At 31.5% G+C, this 27,876-nt stretch overlaps 4 protein-coding genes across 7 annotated transcripts; 2 read left to right on the top strand and 2 right to left on the bottom strand.

Moving 5' to 3' along the window:
• The first annotated feature begins 4,925 nt into the window (after positions 1 to 4,925).
• LOC106763278 lies at positions 4,926 to 8,860 on the top strand. Of its 3 annotated transcripts, XM_022781947.1 has the most exons (8): positions 4,926 to 5,446; positions 5,607 to 5,756; positions 5,998 to 6,156; positions 6,379 to 6,513; positions 6,606 to 6,767; positions 7,219 to 7,383; positions 7,570 to 7,928; positions 8,019 to 8,860. In XM_022781947.1, the coding sequence occupies exons 1-8, from the start codon at positions 4,936 to 4,938 to the stop codon at positions 8,625 to 8,627; spliced, it is 2,250 nt and encodes a 749-aa protein (XP_022637668.1). In that variant the 5' UTR covers positions 4,926 to 4,935; the 3' UTR covers positions 8,628 to 8,860. The 3 variants fall into 3 exon arrangements, with proteins under 3 accessions (XP_022637668.1, XP_022637666.1, XP_022637667.1); XM_022781945.1 differs by having other exon boundaries at positions 7,219 to 7,928; XM_022781946.1 differs by lacking the exon at positions 6,606 to 6,767 and having other exon boundaries at positions 7,219 to 7,928.
• A 109-nt stretch (positions 8,861 to 8,969) lies between these two features.
• On the bottom strand, positions 8,970 to 10,694 carry LOC106765078 (1-aminocyclopropane-1-carboxylate oxidase). Its single transcript, XM_014649575.2, has 4 exons — positions 10,368 to 10,694; positions 10,024 to 10,250; positions 9,563 to 9,896; positions 8,970 to 9,481 (listed from the first exon to the last, which is right to left on the bottom strand). The coding sequence occupies exons 1-4, from the start codon at positions 10,536 to 10,538 to the stop codon at positions 9,215 to 9,217; spliced, it is 999 nt and encodes a 332-aa protein (XP_014505061.2). The 5' UTR covers positions 10,539 to 10,694; the 3' UTR covers positions 8,970 to 9,214.
• Positions 10,695 to 19,021: 8,327 nt separating this feature from the next.
• Positions 19,022 to 20,321, bottom strand: LOC106765079 (1-aminocyclopropane-1-carboxylate oxidase-like). Its single transcript, XM_014649576.2, has 4 exons — positions 20,172 to 20,321; positions 19,834 to 20,060; positions 19,385 to 19,718; positions 19,022 to 19,303 (listed from the first exon to the last, which is right to left on the bottom strand). Exons 1-4 carry the CDS (start codon positions 20,274 to 20,276, stop codon positions 19,037 to 19,039), a joined length of 933 nt encoding a protein of 310 aa, XP_014505062.1. The 5' UTR covers positions 20,277 to 20,321; the 3' UTR covers positions 19,022 to 19,036.
• Positions 20,322 to 23,091: 2,770 nt separating this feature from the next.
• Positions 23,092 to 27,616, top strand: LOC106765258 (vacuolar protein sorting-associated protein 29). 2 transcript variants are annotated; one of them, XM_014649814.2, is made up of 4 exons: positions 23,092 to 23,229; positions 24,635 to 24,806; positions 25,740 to 25,877; positions 27,043 to 27,616. In XM_014649814.2, exons 2-4 carry the CDS (start codon positions 24,675 to 24,677, stop codon positions 27,343 to 27,345), a joined length of 573 nt encoding a protein of 190 aa, XP_014505300.1. In that variant the 5' UTR covers positions 23,092 to 23,229; positions 24,635 to 24,674; the 3' UTR covers positions 27,346 to 27,616. The 2 variants fall into 2 exon arrangements, with proteins under 2 accessions (XP_014505300.1, XP_014505299.1); XM_014649813.2 differs by having other exon boundaries at positions 23,099 to 23,229; positions 24,638 to 24,806.
• The last annotated feature ends 260 nt before the right edge of the window (positions 27,617 to 27,876 follow it).

Raw genomic sequence — 27,876 nt, 5'->3', positions numbered from 1 at the left:
TTGGCTGTCACAATATAGGAGGACTGGTTTGGTAAAATGAGCATTGAGATTTTGCAAAAAGTATGTGGGTCATTCGACTTCACATGTAGTAGAGGAAGGCACACAATATTTTGCTTTTGAAAAGTTGCATGAGATGTTACTTTTTCGATTTTCATTAAATGTGAGAGTCATTGAGGTAAATGGAAAGATTGATTATAGATTTTCTTGTATCAGGGTAGGTGGCCAATTCAAATCACTATAATCAATTTGAGAGGTACAAATATGGCATTGGACCAAGTACAAATAATAAAAACTAATAATAAAATATCAATTAACTTTAATTTATCTCTATCAAAACCAAACCAAATATCACTAAACTCAAAATTAATAAAATAATAAATATCTAAAATTTAAGTTTACGTGAAGCAAGATTAGGGAGACAAGAAGCACAAGATGAAAAGACAGAGAGAAAAGAAAGAAAGGAGATCATAATGACACAACAAAGCTCTTTAAAAGCATAACTCTGATACCATCTTAGACTTCATGGTATCAATGACGAAAACCTCATATCCCAACATACTAATTATAATGAGAACAAAATCATGGTTGAAGAACAAGAATAATTGATAGAAAAAGAATGTTGATACACTTATGTTCAAAATAGGGATATATATATAAATACACATCAATATAAGAAAAAAAAAACAAAAAAAGACAAACAAACAAACTCTTAGAGACCTTCATCAAACATTTAGGATGTGTTGAGCAAGAGTCAAGAGCTTAAGCAAGCGATTAAGAGAAAAGCGAGAGACCAGAAGGTTATGAATTCTTATTTCTTTATTTTATTTGAAGAACTATTATTTTGTTATACAATTCTTCATTCTCTAGTGCGTGATATATTTTTGTTCTTACCAAGTTCCTTTAGAATTCAAAATACTTTTCTTTTTATCACAACTAGTTTTAAACACATGCATATACACGGGTTGATGTTTGTTTGTGGATTTATTAAAAGAGATTTAGAGGTTGAGAAAAAATAATAAATATTTTAAAGTTTAGGTTAAAACCATTTAGGCGTCCCTATTTTCGTAAGGTATTCCCATTTTGGTTCCCTTCTTTTAAAACTTCCCAATTGGGTCCTTATAAGTGCTAATTTCAAACAAATTAGCCCCTGGCGTTAAAAACCGTTAACCGAGTTAATTTTTTGATGAGGTGAGAAGTTGACGTGGCATGTTCTTTAAACGTGGCACTTTCATATGTGGCATTTCATAAAAAAAATTAAAAATAGAGTTTTTAAAGAGGCATCTTCATCCTAGCGTTTTTGTTTTCATTCAACAAACCTTCTGAATCTATTCCAAAAATTAGAAAGTATAATCAGATTAACCACAAATTGAACTCTGCTCCATTCATAAGGACATCCACCCATATCATCTCCAACAAACACAAGTCAAAATATAACTCAAAGCTGAAGGCATATGATTAAACAATATGATACAATGGAAATTTAAATCCAAACCATCATTATCATCGTTTCCGTTTTCTGTTTTGTGGCTTTGCTTGTTCTTGCTGGAGTTTGGACTTACATTAGATTCAACAAGAGGAAGGAGTTTGCGGGAGGGAAGGGTGTTGGCGGTTCCAGCGTCAGTGGCACCAATTGCATTGCCACATCCAAGAATGCCTCGAATTAGAATGTTCCACGAAACCACATTTCTCATGGGCAATTTTTCAAACAGTTTATGTGCATCTTTAGTTTCTTTACACTTAAGATAAACACTCAAAATCTGATTTTGCAAGGACAGAACATGGCGAAATCACAACCACCACTTTCCCAGACAACAATGCAGGAATCTGAAAGCACATAGATTTCCTTGTTCCAAAAAACATAATTATAAATAAATGCACAAAGCTACTCTACACTACAGAGTAAAGCACAAACATTACCGGATCCTGTTGCAGCGAGGACAACACAGTCTTTGTGAGCAACCCAGGCAGAGATGGCTTCCTTCTGAAAACTCTTCAAGGATGAAAAACCAAAATGCCTTTTCATCAGATTACTAGTCTTCTGCTCCCAATCAGATTCAACATCCAAATCTTGCGCTTCAAAAGGCTCTGAAAGCACAATGGGATTGGGTTTAATCCCTAATTGAAGAATTTCCTTCTTGTGTTCTTCGACATCGTCATTGGAACGAAAATGGTCGAATATATTGGATTGTCGAACTAAACACTTGCGCATGTGTCGTTCCCATCCATCGCATTCCTTCCCATAAATTACAAGAAAGAAAGAAAAATCTCTTCTTGTTGTGGTTGGAAACAAAATTCAAAGGGTTGGCGCAGAGAGCATAGAGCAGAGAAGAATGCGTATACCTGAGATGAAAGTGATGCCCTGAGTTCGTTTTTGCGTTTCTCAGGGTGTCTCATCGCGGTGTCGTGGCCACCCTAGTGAATCTCCTTCAGGCCGCCATTAACATCTCGTCCTCCACCATTTTCGAACCCTAACCACGAACCAGGGAGGCGAGGTCAAATCGCGAGCAAATAATGATCTCTCGCAAGAATCGCAAAACATAACAAAGCAAGAGTAACTTCTTCGTCGCAAATTGTCAACAGCCAAAAATTTTCCCATGTTCGAATCACTTCCTCAAGAAATCTGTACACACACTAAAACTCAGAAATTCTACCAAAAAATCTTAATTTTAAAATATTAAATATTATGAAATTCCACGTATAAACTCACGTACTAAAAACTTACCACCTCATCTCACCACTTGTACATAATTTTAACTCCGTTAATGGTTTTTAACGGCAGAGGCTAATTTGTTTGAAATTAGTACTTATAAGGACCTGGGAAGTTTTAAAAGAAGGGGACCAAAATGGGAATACCTTACGAAAATAGGGACGCCTAAATGGTTTTAACCTTAAGTTTATAATTAAGTTTTGAATAAAATCAACTTGAAAAAAGATTTATAAATTTAAAAAATCAATGTGTTTATAAAAATATAAATAGTAAATTTTGTAAAAATTCAAAGGATAAAGCATTGTAAAAATAAAGTAGATTCTCTAAAAAATATAAATGATATGTAGAAGTATGTAGGTTAGACTCACTAAAAATATAAATCAAAGTATGAACATACTCTTTTTATATGTATTATTAGATTCATCTCATCACTTTATTGACAACCTCATTTAATATATATTGTTTAACCTATCTAATTAATTTATGAACACAGTGGTCTATTATATATATTATTATACGTTCTTTGTATTTAAATAATGTACTGTATATAAAATACAAACTTAATAAATTTTTAGTTATCATAAAAATTCAATTACTTTGACACTCTATTACCCGATTTATGGAATTTATTTTTTAACAGTCAACATAAAAAATGTGTATTTTTTACATTCAATTTTGGATAATATAATATTTTTTGTATTGTGATATTTTTTTCTTTTTAAAAAAAAAATATTTAGTTAACATTAGGTGGATATAAATGTAAATAAAGATATGAATAAAAATGTGAAATCTGGAGGACAAAATATGTATCGATTTTTACTTTAGGAAAATAGGTAAAATAAAAGTCAGATATGTCTGTGTCACTCTTTGTTGGAAGTCCCACATCGACTAAAGATAAGGCCAATTTATAATATATAAGTGGGGTGCAGACCTCACCTTACAAGCCGGTTTTGTGGGATTGAGTTAAGGTCTAAAACCCACTTCTAACACTCTCCCTTATATAATGTACTGTAAACATACCAATTATTTCCTTTATGTAGAATGTTCTATCATTTGTTTTGATTTCTTCAACTACAATGCTAAAAAAAGTGAAAAAGAAGAAAGATTATTCCTTTGATTTTAGCCTACTTTTTCATGAAGAAGTATGATGCCATGTGCAACATGCATGAAACACGCCTATACGTAAAACCTTCCACATTTAACCACAAATTTGTGCTAAAACTAGTAATAATAACTAAAAAGAGTAAAACAATCGAATAAACCTAATTGAAGAAAAAAGGAAAAAACTGTATTACAACTATGGGATACAATGGAAGAGGTTCTCATTTGGGAAACAATTTGAGATACATTTATTTTAATAAAAATTGCCACTTATATTAAAAATATTATTATATTGATAAGTTTTAAGGGTTAAGATGTCAAAGAGAAAACGCCACTCAAGTGAATTCGTTTATGAAAAAGAAAATCATCTTGACATAAAATTTGTGATAAGGATAAAAAATTTCATAAACTCTTTCAGAAAAAAATTAAACATTTTTTTATAAATTAAAATTATTTATACAGAAGAATTTATTTTTTTTTAACAATTTTGGTTACGTTTAATAACAATAAGAAGAAAACAACAAATTACATAAAAATTCAATAAGAGAAGGAAGATCAGGTAGTTAAAGAAAAAAAAAAGTATATTTCTCGGCCTTATTTATTTATATAAAGAAACAACTTTATATTTTTTAAGCTCAGCTTTATCCTACCTATCATTACTTTACAATTATTAACTACTGTTAGGCTCTAACTAATGTAAAACTTTACCATTATTTTTTCTTTCTTTAACTACACTCAAATTTTATAAGCTCTCAGGAAATTCGTTACAAAATTCCAAACACATCATTGGTTGATTGTTAACCTTGGCCATCTCATGTATATAACAGTTATCTGAAGCTATGGACAAGAAATATTTTTCTGCTTATTTCTTTTTCTTTTGTTTGGTGTTTGGTAGAGTTTGATGATTGAGAGTGGTGTCCATCCATGATGAAAGATACTTATTGATTACTATCTGAAATTATACTTCCCGTGTGAACTAGAAAAGTGGGAAATCATGTGAAGTTGAAGCACCAAGTTGCTTAGGTACCACATATATAAGATGCATATCAGTGGTACAATGTCTCCTGCCATGTTAAACAGTATACATGATTCTGATAATCTCAAGTTGAAGCAGGATGAGTGCGATCATGAATTATGGAAATGTTGAGGAGTTCTCGAACCGTCTTGCGGAGTTCACATTGGAAGGGAAATGGCATGCGGTTGAGGAGATGTACAATGAATTCCCAGAGTGTCACACGGCAATGATTGACGATTTCGTCGGCACTGCACTGCACGTGGCCGTGGATTTGGACGAAGAAGAAGTGGTTGAGAAGCTTGTGAATGCCATTATCAGACACGAGACTATGGAGGCTCTGGAAATGAGGAACGATCGAGGGGATAGCGCTCTGCATGTTGCTGCTTCCAGGGGTTTCACAAAGATATGTGAGTTGATCATAGGAACTGACAAAGAGAGGATTTACTTATTGAGTCGAAGAAACAAACATGGAGAGACACCTCTCTTTGGAGCTGTTGCCAACGGCAGGACACAGGTCTTTGCCTATCTCTCTTACATTTTAAACCACGGCGCTACTTTGCAAGATCTTGTTCGAAACAACGGTGACACTATCCTTCATTGTGCTATCAGGAATGAATATTTCGGTATATATATATATATATATATATATATATATATATATATATATATATATATATATATATATATATATATATATATATATACATACATGCATTCTCTACCTTTATATATGCATATCAAAGCTGAATCGCTCTCATCACTGCATTGCTACATATGCTGCAGATTTGGCAATCATAATATTGCATTATTATGATTTCCTTGGTGCAGTTATGAATAAAGATGGAGAGGTTCCCCTCAAAGTCCTTGCCACTAAGCCTTCCGCCTTCTACAGTTCAACCTATCTTTCATTGTTGAAGCGAATCCAGTACCTGCGTAAGTAAACTCACACAAAATATGCTTACTGGACTTTTTTTTTTTTCTTTTTCTTGTAATAGAAATGAATTAACTTGACTTGCACGATTGTTAGTGTTTCCTTAAAATAGAAGAATATGTATATATGTATATAGAAAAATATTCTTTTAACAATTTTTTTTAACAACTTTTTTTATAACGTATACATGTTAGTTTGTTAGTTTGTGATGGATAAGTTTTAGTTATACTTTTCTTGTTAAAGGTGTACACGTAGAACTATTTGATGATGTTGAGAGGGAAATGGTGGAGATTTTAAAAAGAGAGATGAAACCTCAGAAGATTCTGCATGAAAGTTGTCCACAGAACTACGCCGTGTTGACTTCAGCCTTTACTAGTTTATACGGTTTCTTCAGTTTATCCGGTATGTAAATGTGTTTGTGTCATCCCGTTTCTTTTCTATTTCCTTAATTTGTTTCGTCGTTAATTTGTCAAAATGTTCATAAACTGTATAACAGTAGTCGAGTATTTGATATTCTGCCTCTATAGCATATGCTATGACAATCTTATTAAATTATTACTACTGTGAGTTCAATGGTGATTATGCATTAATTATTGATTACTAGTACATATTTGTTTTGGTCAGGAAAACTGCTTTCGGAACCTGACCCAGAAAACAACCGGTTAAACTTAAAACCGGAAGGGCGTTTCCCCCCAAACTATAAAACTATTTTTCAGTTTGTCCAATATGTATTTGCACTTATTTGGGCAGCTATTGGAGGTGTGTATATATTCTACTTGTTTCTTGATATATTGGTAGCTACTTTAACTATTGATTTTGGACAAGTTGATTTCATTGCATTGCTTTTTAAGGAGTAAATGAACTAAAAGAGACAAAAAAGAAGCACCAATTGAGTCCAAGACTCTTGAAGCAACTATTGAAAAGACCTTATGAAGCAATGACGGGAAGAGGGAGTGTACCCTATAATATAGCAATTGATGCAGATATGTATAATGTGTATAATTTTTATAAAGGTATCTATCTATCTGTATAACACTTTTCTTATTAACTACGTTTCTTCCCATTTTATGTCAAAACTATCTTAATCTCCCTTATCACACCCATCTTAATCACACTTACCATTTTAAGATAAATTTTAATTTTAATTTACAAATTAATTATATTTATAATAAACATTATTTTAGATACATAAATTTTATTATAAAATAATATTTGAATTAGCTAATATAGTAATTAATTTTTTTTTCTAAAATTGGTTTCTATTTAAATATTTGCTTGTAGTGAAGTAATGGTACATAAAAAATTCTTATGTTAACCGGACTAGGTTCTGCTAAAGTTAAAAATCTATTCATTAAACTCGTTTTTAGTAATCTAACAGAACCATTTAGTTATATCAGTATATATGTACTGAAATATGACCATTTATGAGTGTCAAACTAAGAAAGTCCAACTTAAATTTCTAAGAGAACAACTTGGTAGCGGGAGAAACCAGTCAATCGAGGTGGTTGGAAGAAGAGGATGAAGAGGAAGAGAAGGAAGAAGAGAATGAAAAGGAAGAGAAGGAAGAAGAGGATGAAGAGGATGAAGAGGAAGAGAAGGATTGCAAAGAAGATAAAATGCAAAAGAAAGGTGTAAACAAATCAAAGCCTAAGATGATTGATGAAAAGGAAACACCTTTTTTAGAAGCAGCAAGAAATGGCATAGTTGAAATGGTGAATGAAATGCTTCGTCGACGTCCAANTATCCTGCATGAAACTAACTCGCAGGGAGAGAATGTATTACTGGTTGCTGCGAAGAATAGGATGCAAAAGAAAGGTGTAAACAAATCAAAGCCTAAGATGATTGATGAAAAGGAAACACCTTTTTTAGAAGCAGCAAGAAATGGCATAGTTGAAATGGTGAATGAAATGCTTCGTCGACGTCCAAGTATCCTGCATGAAACTAACTCGCAGGGAGAGAATGTATTACTGGTTGCTGCGAAGAATAGGAAACCCATTGTAATTGAAAGTCTGAAAGAGAATTTGAAGTTAGAAGTTTGGAGAACTTTATGTACGGCAATAAATAAGGATGGGAAGACCATGTTACACATGGCAGGAGAGGATCCAGCAGATGATACGAATTCCCAAGTTTCTTATTCTGCCTTAGAGATGGTGTGGGACGCAAAATGGTTTCAGGTACCCAAACAAATTCATATATAATATTTTATTTTCAATGCTGAGGAAAGAACGATGATGTTGATGATTCTAATTTTTACCTTGGACCAGTATGTTTCAAGCCTCGTACCACCACACTATTACTTTTTGCGTGATAAAGACCAGCAAACCCCGCGGGAAATCTTCAAGAAGACACATGATAATCTTAGGAAGGAGAGTGGGGAGTGGCTGAAGGAGACATCTGAATCTTGCTCCGTAGTGACTGCGCTTGTTGCTGGTGCTTCCTTTGCAACTGCCACCACTGTTCCTGGTGGCATAGATGACAATGGTATGCCTCATTTTGAAGGAAACCCTGCATTCGATGCATTTCTTTTTTCTTCGCTATTTGGACTTTGCTTCTCAGTCTCCGGACTCATAATGTTCCTTACCGTCCTCACTTCTCGAAAGCTACCCAGAGAATACCGCAAATCATTGCCTCTCAAACTTGTTTTCGGCTTAAGTTTTCTTTTCTTATCCATTATTTCATTGCTTGCTTCTTTCTGTATTGGCCATTCTTTTCTGTTCAATCACAAATACAGGAAGGTCATAGTGCCCATTTATATTGCTACTTGTTTTCCTGTTACTTTCTTTGCCCTGGATCAGGTGCAACTCTACGTTGACCTTCTGGCAGCCATTTTTTCTACGGTGCCAAATGCAACTGATCACAGACAAAATTTATAGGAGAACATTCTACCATATCAGTGTGGTGTTGGATTCATGTCTTTTCGCTTTTCATCATGCAACTTTCATCTTTAAGCATAGAGTGTGGTGTGTCTGCATTGTGCAGTAAACATATATTATTATTATCAGCTGCGAAATACAGCTTTTCAATTGTTGCCACTTTGTGTTGGATGGTATGTTATGTTTGCGATTAAAGAGACAAATTTATAGACATTCTCGGTGTACTGCCTCAATCATCCTGACTTCAACTTTAAATTTAATGTTGTGCTCAATACTCTCTACTTTTATGCCATCTTTATTACATACAATAATATTAAGCCTTAATCCATTTTGGTAGCCAACTTGAAACTTCGCTTTTATTGTCCAAAATAATGGGGTACATAAATAATACTAGAAATCAACTATACCCAACAAAGAATAGTTACTAGTATATTATAAAGAAAGTAAACAAATCAACTATTATAATAAGAATGTCTTGCAGTATTTCAGTTTTTATCCTTTTTTATTTTAAATAAATAAAAATTCTTCTTGTAAAATATTGTGTTGCTATAGACTTATAATGAAGGTGGGAGGGAGTTGGAAGGAAGCTAAGAAGAGTTGACAGCGTTGAAGGCTTGAAATCTTGGCTCCTTTGGTTGGAACTTGAGGGTAGCATAGAGCTTCATGTAATCCTCGAACACAAATTTAGGGTACACAACCTCTGTCTCCTTTGCCTCTCTCTCCAACAATGGTGGTGCTGGGTAGATAACAGCATCACTGCCAGGGTTGTAGAATGACGCCACCGACATTCTCGTTCCATCACTTCGAGCAATCACACGATGCTCCACACTCTTGTATTTCCCATTGCTTATTACCTGTCAAATGTTGCATCACAATTACTACAACTACAATACATTACACAATTAATAAACAAGAAACGTTTTTAGTTAGCATACCTCAATCTGGTCGCCGAGGTTAACAACAATGGAATGGCGCATGGGAGGCACATCCACCCATTGCCCATCTTTGAGAAGCTGAAGGCCACTCACCTTGTCGTCTTGCAAGAGAAGGATTATCCCACCCGCATCTGTATGGGCACGAAGACCCTTCACCAATTCTGGCTTTGGACACGCAGGGTAGTTTGCTACCTTTGTCCCAAAATTAGGACCTCTTGATCCATGAAACGCCCTCTTCAAGTACCCCTTCTCCAATCCAAGATTTTCACACAGCATATCTAGCAACTCCTCTGCCAGTTTCTCCAATTTCTCTGCAAATTCCTTCATTGCATTCCTACATCATCACATCCTCCAGTTAAGACATGACAAGTGCACACGGTGATATATATGTGTCACATTACGAGCAATATATGTCAGGATTCATGCATATACGTGCATCTCTTAGTTTTCAATTTGTTTACCTGTACTCTTGTGTGAGATCAGGGATTTCAGAGATGTTGGACGTTGGAAGATGGCGCAAGAAGAAGGTGCTCTCCCAGTCCATGTCCTTCAATTCGTCTTGGACACACTCTAACCCCTTGCTTCCCACAGCCTCGTTGAACCTCTTCTCCATGCATTTCCTATAATGCTCTTTTGTTAACCTTTCCACCCTATCAAGAAGTTCGTGGGGTATTCCGTGATTCACCAACTACAATCACGAAAGCATCTTAGTTAGCACAGTTAAAATGAACAACATCAACAAAACCTTAGCTTGCAAATGTATATAGACTTATATGACAGGTTTTACGAGGAAGTTGGTCGGTACCTCAAAAAATCCCCAGCTTTGGCAAGCATCTTCGATCTGCTCTAGGGTAGCCTTCTTCTCCTCACCATTGATATTCGCCAAGTTGATCACGGGAAACTTCTCCATCTCTCGCGCCTTCTCTTTCTTTTGTTCTAATAAGTAATCTCGATGTATATGTGTTTGTTTGTGCATATTGGGGTGCTAGGTGCGTGGCATTTATAGTGATTCAAAGAGTTCAGTGAAGACAAGAGGACATATAAAGAATTCTACTGTATGCCTCATGAATCATGAGATGCATGCTTTCTTAGTACAATCTATGCGACATGGTCATTTGCGTGGTTGAATTGTCTACTTTTTGGATCGTTGGACTCATCTGGGTGGAGGCGAAGCCAATCTTCCTTGCATTTTCCCTTAAATTGTACTATAGTGTTTCAAAACGTGGTTTCCTAGAAGATGGAACAAGCAAATAAATCTGTAAATTTTGTTATTCTATCTTTTTATAAAAACTTGTGAACTCCTTGTTCAGATATATTACAAGTATTTAATTAACAGAAGATCTGCGATGATATTATTGTGTATGGTACCTAAAAAATTTACCTTCATCTATAACTGATTGGAACCTATAGCTTACAAGTTACCCCTCAAAAGGATGTGAAAAATAATTCATATTTTTTATGACGTGGTTTTATATTTTTGATGTGATTTTTCAAGCGTGGGCTGAGTTAATAGCTACAGTTTCTTCATTTTATACACGATTCTTAATTGGATGCCGTTGAAAATTACAACTGGAAGAAAATTATTAGTAAAAATCCAAAAAAAGAAGGAAGATATCATTTTCTGAACTTGTTGTCTCTTTGTTTTGATTTGACCACTTGACCAGTTGGAGCCACCGAACAAGATAAGCTGTGAGTCTGACTGAAAGGAACATTTCTGCTGTGCATAATTTGAAAACTTTGTTCTTAATGGGAAGACGTTGAATATTGCCAGAATATACCAATCGTCTTCTTTACTCTAATTTGTTTCTCTTAGCACATAAAAATTGAATGAAATGTCTGAAGTTAAGTCCAACATGTAAGTTGAATATGGTCTTTTAATTATGTGCGGCAAGGAGGCTCTCATGGGTATGCGAACTTCGTACGTTATTGTTTTCACAGTGGAAACAAACCTAATGAAATAACATAGTTAGAGAGAAAAAAATGAAAGAAAAACTCAAATAAAAGTTGTTAATTAATAAATTATTTGATGTTATTTAATGGAGACATCATGAACATTTAATATAATTCAAATTAGTCCTTGAGTTTATCATTTTTTTTTGGCAATATAAATCATCATTTAATTATTTTTTTATAGTTCATTTATTTAAATATTAAGATATAGTTTCTGTCACACCCCATTTAATATCCCTCCTTAGTGGGGTACACTTGTCAAGCCGTCCCCTTTTCCCTGGTGAGTGGGAGACCAACTGTGCCAGTAATTAATTCCGTTTCCCTGTGACCCGTGTGGCAGCAGAAGGAATGTGAACTTCCAGAAAGTGGAAGTCAGGTGGCAAGCTGGGAGTGGGCCGAACGTTCTTAGTGGAGGCAGTATTTAAGGTAAGAGTGAAACCTGACGCCACTTTTCCCATGCAAACCTTCTTCTTCCTCAAAACTTCAACTTTCTGAAAACTCAAATCCTCCTCTTTCTCTCTAAACTTCCCAACCTTCTCTCTAGATTTCTAACCACCATTCCTTCTCCGATCACTTATTTCCTTTCAGACTTATTACTCCCGGCACCAAGACCTTCAACCTGCTCCAACCAAATTTACATTCGGAACTGGTAAGTGTCCGAACCCTTGAATGTTCCTTAGTCTTCTTGCATGCAGGCACAGTGAAGCATTGCATGTACCTGTGGAACCATTCCTCTAAACCTATTTTTGTATTTGACTCTAGACTTTGGAAACCTTAGAAGAAATAGTTGCTGCCAACCTACCTTAGACGTACTAGCTGGAATTAGAGGTAAGGGAAGCTTATAAGATTTAATTATAATTTCTTTGTATGGTTTGGATTGTATGAAATTATTGTATGATTGTATGATTTAAATGGTATGATAAAATATGATATGCTGCTGTATGAATTGTATGATATGTATGAGTTTTAAATTCTGTACTTGGTATGAATGTATGAAACTTAGAGAAAATATGAATCTGTGATCGAAGGTCATTAGGAACGTTCGGTCCTCCCTTTACCGTCTGGTCCATTCGGACTGATCGGCATAGTGAGTTTCTAAATTCAGTTCATCTCAATTAATGTATTGTTGATAATTATTTAAGGACGCCGGTCATAAACCAAGCGTTCGGTCTTACAAGTGTTCGGCCTTAGGCTAACACTTAGTTTATGAAGCATTTGAATTTAATATCCTTCCTTTTAAAACCGTCTGGTCACTTAATGATTGTTCGGTCTAGTGAGTCTTTATTTATTAAAACGTCCGGTTTCATTTGATTAAAGTTCCTTGATTGCTGAAAGAGTTTCTCGTTGCTTAGTCCGTTCGGTTTAAAAAGTGTTCGGTCATAGACTAGCCTTCGACCATGTTAGTGCTTGGTCTTATACCAGTACATAAATTCTTAAAAGCTTTCGGTTTATAACATTCCTTGCCAAACCGTCCGGTTGACTATCACTTATAATCCATCCTTTAGTGTCCGGTCTCATTCTTTGCCAGACCGTCCGGATGACTATCACTTATAGTCCATCCTTTGGTGTCCGGTCTTATTCCTTGCCGGACCATCCGGTCACTATTGGTTATAATGCAGTCTTTGGTATTCAGTCTTATTCCTTGCCGGACCATCCGACCAACCATCCGACCTTCTTGTGTTACTCAGTCTCTCATTCTGTTAGACCGTCCGGTCCTTAGTATAGTTTCCTTTACTTACTTAGTTAGTGAGCCGTCCGGTTAATGTTTTGTAAAACCGTTCGGTCGAACTTCTAAAATCTATATTCAACCTTCACTGTTGTACAGTTTTAAAATTTCAGTGTTATTTCTACTTCCTTCATCCACCTATGCTTATTGATCACTGTTCTCACTTATAATTCATGTTAAGTCCTAAAATAAATTATAACTTCGGTTATATATATTTAGTGGGATGTTACAGTTTCGGGAAGAAAAAGAGTCAGGGGATAAAATAAAAGTAATAAAATTTATATTGAGTGATTATTTATAAAATTAATTATATTTTTAATGTAGAAAATTTTCTGTGAAAAATAAATAAAACAACTAGGTTTTAAAATAAAATGATTTAGAGTTTAAACCAATTCTATATGAGAGACTATTTAAAAAGGGGTGAATTTTAAGGATTAATTAAGATAAAATTAATTAAGTGACGATTTTCAAAATAAGTAAAGCTTAAAGATCAATATTGGAATAAAAGTGAAGTTGATAGTGTTATTTGGAAACATGATAAACTTTAAGGTTTAATCAGGGAAAATAAAAATATTGATTATTTGCTTTTAAAAAGTTACAAGTGAAGAAGATTAAACAAGATATATGAAAATAACATATCTACCCATACATACTCATTGATATCAAAGTTTAATGAGTTTATCAATTTATTTTATATTAAAAAGTTATCATAAAATTATAACGTGTTAGCGGTTATTCTTGTGAATATTTTTATTTATAGCTCAGGCAACTTTTTAATTAAAATACTTGTATTTTGATGAAAATTACGAAATTAAAATATATAAATATTTACATAAAAAATATATGTACTTGAAATTTGTCAAATATAAAGTCTGTATACGAGAAAAAAAAAACTATTAATTAAATTAAATATAATTAAATTCAAAATTTTAATTATAATCAAATTAAATTATTTAGGTATAATTAAATTAAGCTAAATTAATTAAATTTTAATTTTAATCAAATATCAGTAAAATTACTCTTAACTGGATGACAATGTAACAATTTTTTAGATTAACATTTTAATTTTAATCTTTAAAATTTTATTTTATTCTTCTTTTAATTGTATTGATTTCAATGTTATTTAGATTAAATTATGACAACAATTAATAAAAGAAAGTTGTGTCCATTGCTCTTAATTTTTTTTTCAAATGATATCTGTACTCCTTTCAATTTTAAAATAAATTTTTAAAAGTTATGTTATTAATAAAATAACAAATATCTCTTTATTGTATTATTATTTATATTTATATAATAATAAATTTAATCACGTAATATAACTATTTATTTATTGTCTGTTTTCCACTTTGACACAGTCGCAGAAAAAAAAGAAAAGAAAAATGAAATGAATGTCCATTCCAAAAATAGAATCAGGATTGCGGGAGATGATAGCTATACCCTGCCAACATACACAATTATGAACGTAATGCTTTATTTCTTGAGTGGTGATATTTTGATAAAAGTAAAACATATTTATATTACAATTTAAAACAATAATATTTTAATTATATATATATATATATATATAAAATTTAAATTTTAATATATTATTATATTACTAGTGAAAACATACGTGTGTCTTTTTTAGGAAAATTTTATTAAATTATAAAATAATTTTTATTAAAAATAAATATTTTGTATAACTTTATGACAATTTTTTATTATAAATAAATATTTGAATTAAAAAAGTAATTATTAAAAGAATAAAATTAAAAACAAAATATTACGAGTAACTATTTGAATTTTAAAATGTAGTTATTAAAAGGTAAAATTAAAAAAAATGCATTATTAGAAAAAACAAATTACAATTATTTACCATCAAATTTGTAGATAATAATCAAATCGAAAATTATAATTTATCTACAGTAAAAAAAATTGTAGGTAAATCTTTTATAAATAACAATTATTTACAGATTTTATTTACGTATATATTGCTCATAAATTATATGTATACATCCTATGGATTTGGTTTGGTTTGTAAATAATTACTTATTGAATTGATCTGTAGGTAATGTATTTTTAGTTAAATTGATTTTCTGTACAATACTTAGTTCAAAATAGATATTGCAACGACAAATATAGAGAAATTATAACAGATAATTAAGAATATCAAACAAGCAAATAATTGTTATTATAATGTTTATATCTAAGTTTAACAATGTAAGAAATCCAAATACTATATAATTCAATCATTTTAATAAAAAAATCTAACCATCAACATAATATCTAAGAACAATTGTTCTATGAAAAATCCAAATACTATGTAATCTAATCATCTTAATAAAAAAATCCAACCATCAATACAATATCTACCAATAATTGTTTTAAGGAAAAACTTCTTTTAACAATATTTTTTTAACAACTCTTTCACAAAGCATACATGACAGTTTGTGATTGATCCATTTTAAATATTTTTTAAATATAAATTTAAATAGATCAATAAAATGATGACATCAAAAAAATTGTCAAAAAATGTTGTCAAAATATCATTGTCCTTGTTTTAATTTGGCAGAGACAGTAGAGCACATATAGCGTTACTCCTAATTTTGACAGAGTTCTTTCTTCCCATCATATAATTCCTAGAAAAAGAAATTACAGAAGAATAAAACTATTTTCTTTTCTTAATAAAATTTGTCCGGTTAATATTAAATACACTTCTATACAAGTAATATGTACAAAAAAATATTAGAAGTTGGAATTCATAGGAGTTGGAATTTATGAACTAAACTCAATATAATAATCTACATAATATATTTCTAAAATAACTTAAGCACTTTCGTAACTTCTAATTTCTTAAATAATCATCCCTTAGTTTTTTTAACACAAAGAAAAGGTTTTTATTGACCAATAGATTGTTTATAACCAAACCTCTGAGTTGTTTCATCCTTGTCTAAATTTTAAAGTATCTTTTAATGTTTAGATACCACTAATATAGATATTCTATCTTGCAGATGCCAGTAAAGAAAGAACATTAGAGTCATGAAAGAAAATTATATTGCACAAATAAAATCACATATAGCTAAGTTACATTACTTTTGACCCCAATTAATGAAAGATTTAGTTTTAACTTTCACAAGTGAACCAATTTGTTATAAGTAGTAAAATGGAACTCCAATTATCATTTTTTCCAATAAATTTGTGCTTGTTCGTTTAATTATAGTTTTTTACTAATTAAAGCTTTGATAAAAGTATGGATTGATTCATAGCAAAGTAAAACACATTTATGACAAAAAAAATTTATAAGTTTAGCAAAATGATTCAGTAAAAGTTTCGTCATTGGATTTCATGAAACAAATGATCCAAAAACTCTACAATATTTCTATTTCATTCAAACATTCACATTAAAAGCATAGTAGTATTAATTCCTTTGGAACAAGTTCTAAATCTATATGCTAAATTACTAATTATTTAGTCAAATTAACATATGATTTGCATTAAAATCATATGTCTGGAATGACCAAGAGAGATTAAATCCATTCCTAGAACCAATCCTCTTGGTTGCTCTATCTATGTTTATGTTCCAATTCATTTTTCGATGATTAGATACATTCAAAAGCATGATATTCCGACATAGACAATACTATTCCAAATAGAACATAACAGAGATTATATTGCACAAGAAAATTTACATCAAGTTGAGTTCATTACATCCAATCCTAATAAAATGGGAGTTTAATTACTCCTATACATCTAAAACATACAAGTTTGATGGAAATTGATGATTGGACAGAGTCTTGATGTCCTATCATCGCCTCTAACCGAATTCCAAGTTTCTCTATGTTTCCACACACCAGAACTCTCGTTCTTTCTTTTATTCATGACTAAATAATCACTTTCAAAAATTAATCTTTCGTTAGGCAAGAATACACATTCACTATATGAGAATCAACTTCTAGTTTACTACTAACTTATTTAGATAAGTCATGTTATTAAGGTGAAATTGTATATCCCTTACAATTTTTTTTTATATTTATAATTGATTATAACGTAATGTTTTATATAGTTAGAAAATACATTGATAATCGATTACATTTTCAATGTAATTAATTACGTTATAATCAATTAATGATAAAAAAAATGATAAATTAAGATATAATTAAGATATAATTAATTATAATTTAAATTTTAATTATAATTAAGATATAATTAATTATGATTATAAGATATTTACTCATTTTTTCTCATTATAATTAAAATATAATTGATTATGAATTATTATGATTTAAGTTTAAATTACAGTTAATTATAATTAAGATATAATTAATTATGATTTGTTATATCTTAATTAATTATATATTATAGTTTATAATTCGATGATAAAGTAAAGTTGTTTATAAGTACATGACTTTTTTTTTTATGATGAGAATATAATAAATATATAATATTATATATATATATATATATATATATATATATATATATATATATATATATATATATATATAATCCTCGCCCATTAAATTACATTTTATTAAAATGCTTTTTTCTATGCTTTGATTATCTCCATGATTTTAAAAATTGATAAATTTAAAAATATTTCTGAAAAATTAAATTGCCTAAATTTGTCTAAACTTTCATCATATTTGACTAATTTATTAAAAAATAAATAAATTTGTCAAGTATAACAAAATGTTAAGAGTATTTTCTATTGATGGAATTATTTTCTCACATATGTTTGTTAGAGTATTTTTTTTTTGTTTATCTTTGAAATTATTTTTCAAACCTTTTCTTATTTAGGTGCAACAGAGATTAGTTTTTTATTGACATTATATTACAGTCATTGACTCGTCAATATAGATTTTAACTATTTTTCTAACATTTTTTATAATTTTTGTGATAATGAAATTATTTTTTGTAATAATTAATTTTCATCAATGTCTACAGAATTATTTTTATCAATACTTTTTGTGAAAATTTTTGCATTTAATATTTTTATATTTGGTAGTGATTGAAATATTATTTCAAAACAAAAAAATAATAATAATAAATTTGAATCGTCTTCCTTAAATAAAATTTTTGGATACATATTTTTAGTTGTGTTATTTATTTTTATAATTACTTGCATCACGTAATAAATTAAGATATAATCTATCATAATCAACTATATCTTAATTATAACCAATTATAATTAAAATTTAAATCATAATCATTCATAATCAATTATAATCAGAAAAAATTAGATATATACTTTATAATCGTAATCATATAATCCTAGACTCCTAACGATTTTAACATCACGTAATGATTTTATTGTAATCGATTACAAATATAAAAAAGCGTGTGAAAATACATGATTTTACCTTTTTAAATGGTCCAAATTTAAAGTTATGCATTCCCTGCACGATTTGAAGTTGATGAAAACTTTTATAAATGTAATTTTAAAACTTTTTACCTACTTCGATAACAAGACAATTAGATTTACTTATAAACGTTAAAATAAATAAAAAATAAAAAAAAATAAACCTAGAACGCCCGTTCTTATTATTTTCCAAAAACAATGATGTAAATAAAAATACTAGAATTCAACACACCTAACAAATATTCCAGGGGAAAATACACGGTTTATTAATGAATAATTGCGTTGTATTATAAAGAAAGTAAACAAATCAGCAGTTGTAATAAGCACTGAATAATTAGAAAATAAATGCCTTGCAGCATTTCAGTTTTTATCTTTTTTTATTTTAAATAAATAAAAATTTCTTAAAATTGTGTTGTCATAACTTATAATTAATGAAGGTGGGAGGGAGTTTGGAAGGAATCTAAGAAGAGTTGACAGCGTTGAAGGCTTGAAATCTTGGCTCCTTTGGTTGGAACTTGAGCGTAGCATAGAGCTTCATGTAATCCTCAAACACAAATTTAGGGTACACAACTTCTGCCTCCTTTGCCTCTCTCTCCAACAATGGTGGTGCTGGGTAGATAACAGCATCACTGCCAGGGTTGTAGAATGAGGCCACCGACATTCTCGTTCCATCACTTCGAGCAATCACACGATGCTCCACACTCTTGTATTTCCCATTGCTTATTACCTGTCAAATGTTGCATCACAATTACTACAACTACAATACATTACACAATTAATAAACANGAAATGTTTTTAGTTAGCATACCTCAATCTGGTCGCCNAGGTTAACAACAATGGAATGNCGCATNGGAGGCACATCCACCCATTNCCCATCTTTGAGAAGCTGAAGGCCACTCACCTTGTCGTCTTGCAAGAGAAGGATTATCCCACCCGCATCTGTATGGGCACGAAGACCCTTCACCAATTCTGGCTTTGGACATGCAGGGTAGTTTGCCACCTTTGTCCCAAAATTAGGACCTCTTGATCCATGAAACGCCCTCTTCAAGTACCCCTTCTCCAATCCAAGATTTTCACACAGCATATCTAGCAATTCCTCTGCCAGTTTCTCCAATTTCTCTGCAAATTCCTTCATTGCATCCCTGCATTATCACCTCCTCCAGTTAAGACATGACAAGTGCACACGGTGATATATATGTGTCACATTACGAGCAATATGTCGGGATTCATGCATCTCTTAGTTTTCAATCTGTTTACCTGTACTCTTGTGTGAGATCAGGGATTTCAGAGATGTTGGACGTTGGAAGATGGCGCAAGAAGAAGGTGCTCTCCCAGTCCATGTCCTTCAATTCGTCTTGGACACACTCTAACCCCTTGCTTCCCACAGCCTCGTTGAACCTCTTCTCCATGCATTTCCTATAATGCTCTTTTGTTAACCTTTCCACCCTATCAAGAAGTTCGTGGGGTATTCCGTGATTCACCAACTACAATCACGAAAGCATCTTAGTTAGCACAGTTAAAATGAACAACATCAACAAAACCTTAGCTTGCAAGTGTATACGGAGAAAGATTTTATGAGGAAGTTGGTGGAGTACCTCAAAAAATCCCCAGTTTTGGCAAGCATCTTCGATCTGCTCTAGGGTGGCCTTCTTCTCCTCACCGTTGATATTCGCCAAGTTGATCACGGGAAACTTCTCCATCTCTCACCTTTTTTTTATCTCTCTTGTCACTCAAGGAACGTAATCAGATTTTGTTTCTGTGTGCAGATTGGAAACTATGTGTTTGGTATTTATAGAAATTTAAGTGCACAGTACTGGTGAAAAATATGAAGAATGATGTTAGGTTAAGGCACATGAATCACGAATTGTCTTGATCATTTAACTTTGCGTCATTGAATTATCAACGTGGAATATTGGAGTTATATTGAGGTAGATTCTACCGACCTCTCAAATGTATACTAGGTTAGTGTTAGGTCATTTTCTTGAACAAATGAATGATAACAAAAAAATTGTCAAAACATTTAAAAATGAATCTTATCAACAACAGTTTATTATTACTTTATTACTTTCGAATATTTTTCGTTCTTCATTGGTCAGCAGTCGAACTAGGAGTTATTTTCTGTTCCACTACTACCATCCGATCACGGGTGAAAAAAAGACTTTTCCATTTACTTCCTTTTCTTGTATACCAACAATTCCTTTCATACTTGCATCTTGCTTTAGTAAAAAAAAAAAAATCTCTTTGCATAATTTTTTTTTTAAAAAAATTGTCAATGTATTTATTTTAGCTTTATAAGATAAGTAAAAGCTAAAAAAAAACTAAATATGATCAAAACAAGAAATTACTTAAATACTTTTTCATATAATCTGTGTATTTATATTTTCTTTTTAGTGTATTCATATATAATAAACAAATGTTTCACCTACTGAATAATTTTTACAATCATAAATTAATTTATATTCTATATACATTAGCAAATTATCATTAGCTGATTTAACAAACCGGATCATTATGATCATTCTTATAAAGTGGATCGTGTTAATTATTAATAATAGTTAATTTGTATTAGTATCAGGATTAAAAAATATTATACGTAATTCAAAATAATAGTTGGTGTTATATGAGAAACATTATCTAATTTTAGTCAATAAAAATGTTATAAAAGTAATATATTTATGGAAATGAGAAACATATTTAAACTGTGCCTAAGAAAAGAATTACATTGTTTAGACCATGTTTAGCCGTCTTAATTGAACTTAAAAAATCTAACACTGTTTAAATTGGACGGCTGGACGCCATTAATCCATTATTCTCACACGAAAATCTCCTTTTATATTATATATTTTCTTTTTTTGGCATCTTTCTAATTCTTGATACAATTTTACTTAAGGAGTCAACTCGACATGATTGATTGAAGCAGAAAGTCAAGAATTTGACCACTTGACCAATTGGAAGATCTTGCCAAAGCAACCATGAAGAGTGTAATTTTTCAAGCTATTTAGAGAACAAAGAGAGAAGTAGTTTCGCATTTGATATGTTATACTCTTAAATTGACTGTCAAATTGTTTTTGGATTTTGCATCTTTAAATTGAGTAAAAATAATAATAAAAAAATAGCTTTAGATAATAAAAAAAAATAACAGCTAATGTTTTATGTGTTTGTGTAATATTGATCATAGAGTTTTTCGGTAAATAATTAAAACGATTTATTTTACATTCTAAAATAAGAAAAATAATACTTTGATTATGGTCTAAACAAAATACACCTATTTTAATAATAATATGTATAAGTATTCCTAAGTTAAAAAGTAAAATAAAATAAATAAAATGTTATCATTTTGAATTGTAGAGTGTTCTTTTTTGGATGTCAAATTATACTATCATTGAAAGAATTTTTCACTTTCGTGGGTGGAAGACTTGTTAATATTTATAGCAATAATTTCTCTCTCTACAATTTTTTTTTTATTTTAAAATATATAACTCATAATATAAATTTTGCATTTCGAACTATCCATTCTAAATATTTCTGAATTACGGGTTCCAAAACTCAAAATAAAAAGAGAAATAATTAGAAATTTAGAACGAATGGATGTGAGGAAGAAATTAGGAGGTGCAGGAAGAAGCTGCACAATGGACGTGCAAATCTGGGTCCAATTTTGGGCTTTCAAATTCATTCAATCCAAGTCACTTCCTGCTAAATTTTTTTATAAATCTTTACTGACTTATCTGTTTTCAACTATGTAAGTTGACAAAAATTATTGCAACTTACACTGGACTTTTTTTAGTTTAACTAATTTCAAGATTTTGTTTTTCAAAATCTAATGAACTATAAGTTCTTTTAATTATTTTAGCCTGGTGAAACTCAATTGTAACACAGTTATATAATAAAATATTAATTAAAATAATAACAAGAAAATAATAAAGCTTAAAATTGTTTATTTGTGCGGGTTGCCGGACTTTTATTTAATTTTATTATTCATTTTAGTCATATAAATAAGTCTCATTTTATTTAAATTTATTAATTCTTCTTTAAATTAAAATCAATAAAGAGGATTGTTAGTAAGAAATCAATAAAACATAATTCTAATATAGTTTGCATTATAGGCTAATCTTCATTAAAAATTGTAAAATCAGGAAAGAATCATATAACAAGATACTAGACTTAAAAAAACTGTCATTTTCAATAAATTACAAAAAGTGGGTTAAATATAATGAGTTATCAGTACTTTTAATTTAAATAATAATCTAACAAAACATTTACTTGAAATTCAAAGAAAAGAAGTCGGAGATGGTAATTGACATTTTTACAAATAATAATTAAAGTCGTTTATAAACTTTTTATATTTCACATTTTACTTTTATATAAATGTTTTGGTACTAATTAAGCTAAATTATCTTTAATTTGAGAAAAATAATGTGGCCTTAACCTTAGTCAGTAGTAGCCATAAAACAATTATTATTAAATAATAATAATAAATGATAATCACAATTAATCACTTAATTAATGGAATTGAATTTTTAGTTAGCATATTTTGGTGCAGGTGGCAGTGTTAGAATTGGGGTTTGCTTTTGGAATGGTAGGGAGCAACTTCGGTGGAGTCTTGCTCTAGCTTCTCTCAATCTCACCCTTCTCCAACCTGGCGCTTTCTCTCAGGTTCTCTCTATGCTTCAATCGTCCTTTGATTTTCTTTCTTCACTCGTAGTCTATTATCAATTTTTTTATTCTGACTATTCGATCGTATGCGTTTTTATTTTATTTCCGAATTTTAGGAGTGTGGATTATTTTAGGGATCTGATGCGTTTCTCTCACTCTGATCTATTTTTCGATTTCTAGGCACTCGGTTTAAAGAGAAATTTATAAGCTTGTGACTCGTTTTCTAATTCGTTTGACTAATATATTTTATTTTATTTTATTGAATGGACGAGATCCTGCATGAATCTAATCCCAGAAATGGAATTAGTTTCCCTAGGCTCGTTTTGGATTTCCCAGAATTGGTTAATTAGTTTGCTCCTCACTTTTGGGGACAGAATGAACTTGAAGTGAATTCGAAATAGGGTAGATGTAGCTTCTGTGGTAACAAATGTGGATTTGTTAATGTGAAATATGGCTCTATTATGTTTTTAGGCGAATGTAGAATTGTATAATTTGGAGGAAATGTTTTTAACTTCGTTTCTGAAGTTCAGCTTCTTGCTGGACAAGTAAAAGACTATTAAACTTTAAGAATTCACTAACTGGCGTTGTTCTTTCCAACCAGGCATTCTTAGGGTCAGATTCTTTTCCCTTTTCAAGCAAGATAGTGGTTTTTGAGAAGGAAATGTAAGATTAATATAATGGTATTTGTATATAGAATAGGTCATTAAGGATTGATTAAAGTTGGATAAGCTTTTATTGGATTATTTCTCACAATTCTATATTCGGAGTAATAGTTTCTGTCATGTGAATCACTCCCATAAAATGTTGGAAATAACAATGAAGATTAAGGGACTAAATACCTCTCACATTAACCATCATGTTTTTTTTTATGACATGCAAGCCTAAATTGTATGAAACTTCATTTCACTATTCAGATATATTAAAATTACTTCTAAAAATTGCGGGGCTTTCTCTTGTGTCCATTTGGGGGGTTTGAGATTCATAAAAAGAGAGGGAACCTTTTGCAAGTGCGCAATGTGTGTCATTATATCGTGCCTAGGCCAGATAGGACTGTCATAATTTTCAAAGATAATTCTTTCAAACTACATTAGCTTTGGTATTCTTCCTAGCTGCTTTACGGTGTTCAGCCAGCAAATATTCCATAGTGGTTTCTTTATGTGCTGAGAGAATGTTAAGCTTTTCTTTGTTAATTACCTTGCTCAAGTTCTTATGGGCTTGTTTTGCTTTCATTCTCGTTCAGGAGGATATCTTATCCTCTCTTATAATACATGTTCCTCTTGTCCTCAAAAATTTGCTTTTAACGTTTATATGAATTTCTGATTACTGCAATTGGTAAATTCTGTTCGATAAGTTGTCTTAGCAGTTAATAACTCTTTCTTTGTATATGGGCAATTAATTGTTTCAGCAGGTTCCCCGAGTACACTTTTGGTTTTTGATTCTTGAGGATGGTGCTTGTTTTAGCCCTGGGGGATTTGCACATACCCCACAGGGCACCTGATCTTCCTGCAAAGTTCAAATCCATGCTTGTCCCTGGCAAGATCCAACACATAATTTGTACTGGAAATTTGTGTGTTAAAGTATGTCCATCTTATTGAAATAATTATTTTTGGTTCAGTTTTGACTGTTGGCATGCTTTGTTTGGATATAATCACTATCTTCTGCTTTATGATTTTCAACTTCTTTATTATGAATGAACACATGACACAGGTTAGAAGGTCTGAAATTTTCATCTTCCCTTTTTGACAAATGAAATGTTCTCTCTAAAATCTTGTAGTTGTTGAGTTCATTTGGAAAGGTTTGCTCTGATTACAATGCGTTTACAATAACGTTTAGCTGTGGAGCACATCAAATTTTGTTTTGTCAGTGTTTGTGTTGTTTATTTTATCGTTGTCATTGTTCATGATTCATAGGTTGAAAATTGATGAGTGTTGAACAATTAGTAATGGGGAGGTAATTGTTGGTGCCTGTATGGAAGAAGGTTTGTAATGGTTTCTGTGGGCAGTGACATTGTGTTGAGGCCTGGTGGGATGCTCCCTGATTTTTCCTATATCATCCATTATTGCTATTTCCAAAGGGCAAGTTGAAAGACTGTTCATTGTCTCCCCACACCCTGTTATCTTGTATATATTATTGAACATTCTTTTCAGTAGCCCAAAACATTTTTATGTGCATATAAAACTGGTTATCAAGCCTGTTAAGATCAGTGAAACTGTGTTATTATTGATGACAACAGAATGGAGCAATAATGATTTAGGTTGATCAACTATACTAACCCTGGTATCAGGGGTACAGTACTGTCACTTTCTTGTAGGAGAACAGCTTCTGTTTATGCTTTATTTACCCCCCTTTGTAATGCATTAATTATCTCTCTGCACCTAATAAAAATAATTCATTAGATTTGTTATGTTTTTCTTTATATACTGCATATTTTATTCACATTAACTTGATATAACGTTAGATTTTTTCTTTTGGTTGAATGTATAAGCTAATTTTACTTCATTTCTGCTCAGGAAATTCATGACTACTTAAAGACTCTTTGTCCAGACTTGCATATAACCCGCGGCGAGTATGATGAAGAGACGAAATATCCAGAGACCAAAACACTAACCATTGGCCAATTTAAGCTGGGACTATGCCATGGTCATCAGGTCTGATTTTAAGTCTTTTTCCCGGCTTTATCTAAAATGGACCTAAGAAAATTGGTAGCATGGATAAATCATACAGAAATTACCTTGTGATGTATCAATAGAAAATCGAATGGCTAAGATAACTTGGGACTTATTTGGGATGAATTGAAGGTTTTAAAACATCAATTACAACCCAAGCCAAAGTTAATTTATTTCACTCCAAATAAATTAACTTTGGAGTTCAAATTGGTAGCAAGGATAAATCATAAAGAAATTACCTTTTGATGTATCAATAGAAAATCGAATGGCTAAGATAACTTGGGGCCTTATTTGGGATGAATTGGAAGGTTTTAAAATATCAATTACAACCCAAGCCAAAAGTTAATTTATTTCACTCCATTAAAAATTTGTCACATCTCACAAGCCTGCAACCCTAGAGCCAAATTTGTAGCAAATGGCACTCTCCATTGAAACTGTTTTGGCACCACACAAAATTAATCAGTTTCCAACATGCCTCGATGTCCTACATCCTTTCACCATTCCCCCTATTATTTCCTGTATAAAGAAGAGCATATAATTAAGATTTCTGAACAATTGATTTCTGTCGAACTTGGACTCAACGGGAATGGGTAACCGGATGAGATGAAGGAAATGTAACATTTAACAAAATTGGGACCAATTCAAAAAATTTAAAACCACAAAGGCTACTGTAACAGATCAAAATCGAGGAGTATGGATGGGGCCACAAACAGTGGTTTCTAGTTAGAAGAACACATTTGCACCATTTCGCCTTCTAGATATTAGCATATAGGATTTTCTTGGCAGTTTTGGGTGCAGCACTTGAGTCTTTCCATCAAAGGCTTGTGGGTTGGAGTTGGAGTCATTCCTGCTGTATGTTACTTTGCTACAGCTGACCGCTTTAATATGAGCAGAATGATATACTGCATTCTGCCACGCTGCACTTGTATAGGTTTATTTATAGTCTCTTTCCCGTCTTTCTTGATCGTGTTTAAGTTTAACAGTTATAGTTCAGATCTGTTATATTTGATTGTTTCAACCGTATTCCTCCCTTGATTAGATTTTTTTTTTTTTTTGAAACTGTTAATTGCTTCTGTTTAGTAGAAACCTGAACCTTGCTATATAATGCATTTATATATGATAATATGAGTCTTTATTGATTGTGAAGGTTATTCCATGGGGAGACCTAGACTCACTGGCAATGCTACAGAGGCAGCTGGATGTAGACATCCTTGTCACAGGTCACACCCATCAATTTACAGCTTACAAACACGAGGGAGGTGTGGTTATAAATCCAGGTTCTGCAACAGGTGCCTACAGCAGTATCACTTATGACGTGAACCCAAGCTTTGTCCTTATGGATATCGATGGTCTGCGAGTTGTGGTTTATGTATATGAACTTATCGATGGAGAGGTTAAGGTTGATAAGATTGATTTTAAGAAAACATCTACCAGCCACTCTGCCCATTAAACACTAGGATTTTGGACCTCGTCTCTTCTATCTTTCACTCATTTTGTTTAGTTTTTTTTTTCCTCGTTCAAACTTTTCAAGGGTGCACTGCTTTTAGTTTTATTTTTTGTTTTTTATGTACACTTGTATTTGGCCATGTCATAGGATTCTTAGGCTTTGATTAATTTGTGATCTGTGCCAAAATTTAATGACTTATAATCAGTAACAGCATTGTGTATTACTCGTCTTACCAGTAATTGGTTCAGAGCCAGAGATGTTGCTTTGTTATTTCCCCCTATGATTTTAGTCTCTAGATTTCAGAAAATTCGCAATATTAATCAGATTTCAATTTTTGCTTATATTTATTTCTTTTAGTTACTCAAACTATTCTTCCTGATACTTTTAAATGGACATATTAGTATTTTTATTCAATTATATGAAAATAACGAAAACATATTTAAAGTTCCGGATCACATCAAAATTACAAATTTTCTGAAAGTTGAACTAATAATTTTCTAGAATTTAATACTGAGAGAAAAAAGAAGTCGAAAT

Source organism: Vigna radiata, chromosome 6 (genome assembly GCF_000741045.1).
Source record: "Vigna radiata var. radiata cultivar VC1973A chromosome 6, Vradiata_ver6, whole genome shotgun sequence".
Lineage (NCBI taxonomy): Eukaryota > Viridiplantae > Streptophyta > Magnoliopsida > Fabales > Fabaceae > Vigna > Vigna radiata.
Note: the sequence above shows the minus strand (reverse complement) of the source record. Positions and strands in the feature narration are given on the sequence as shown.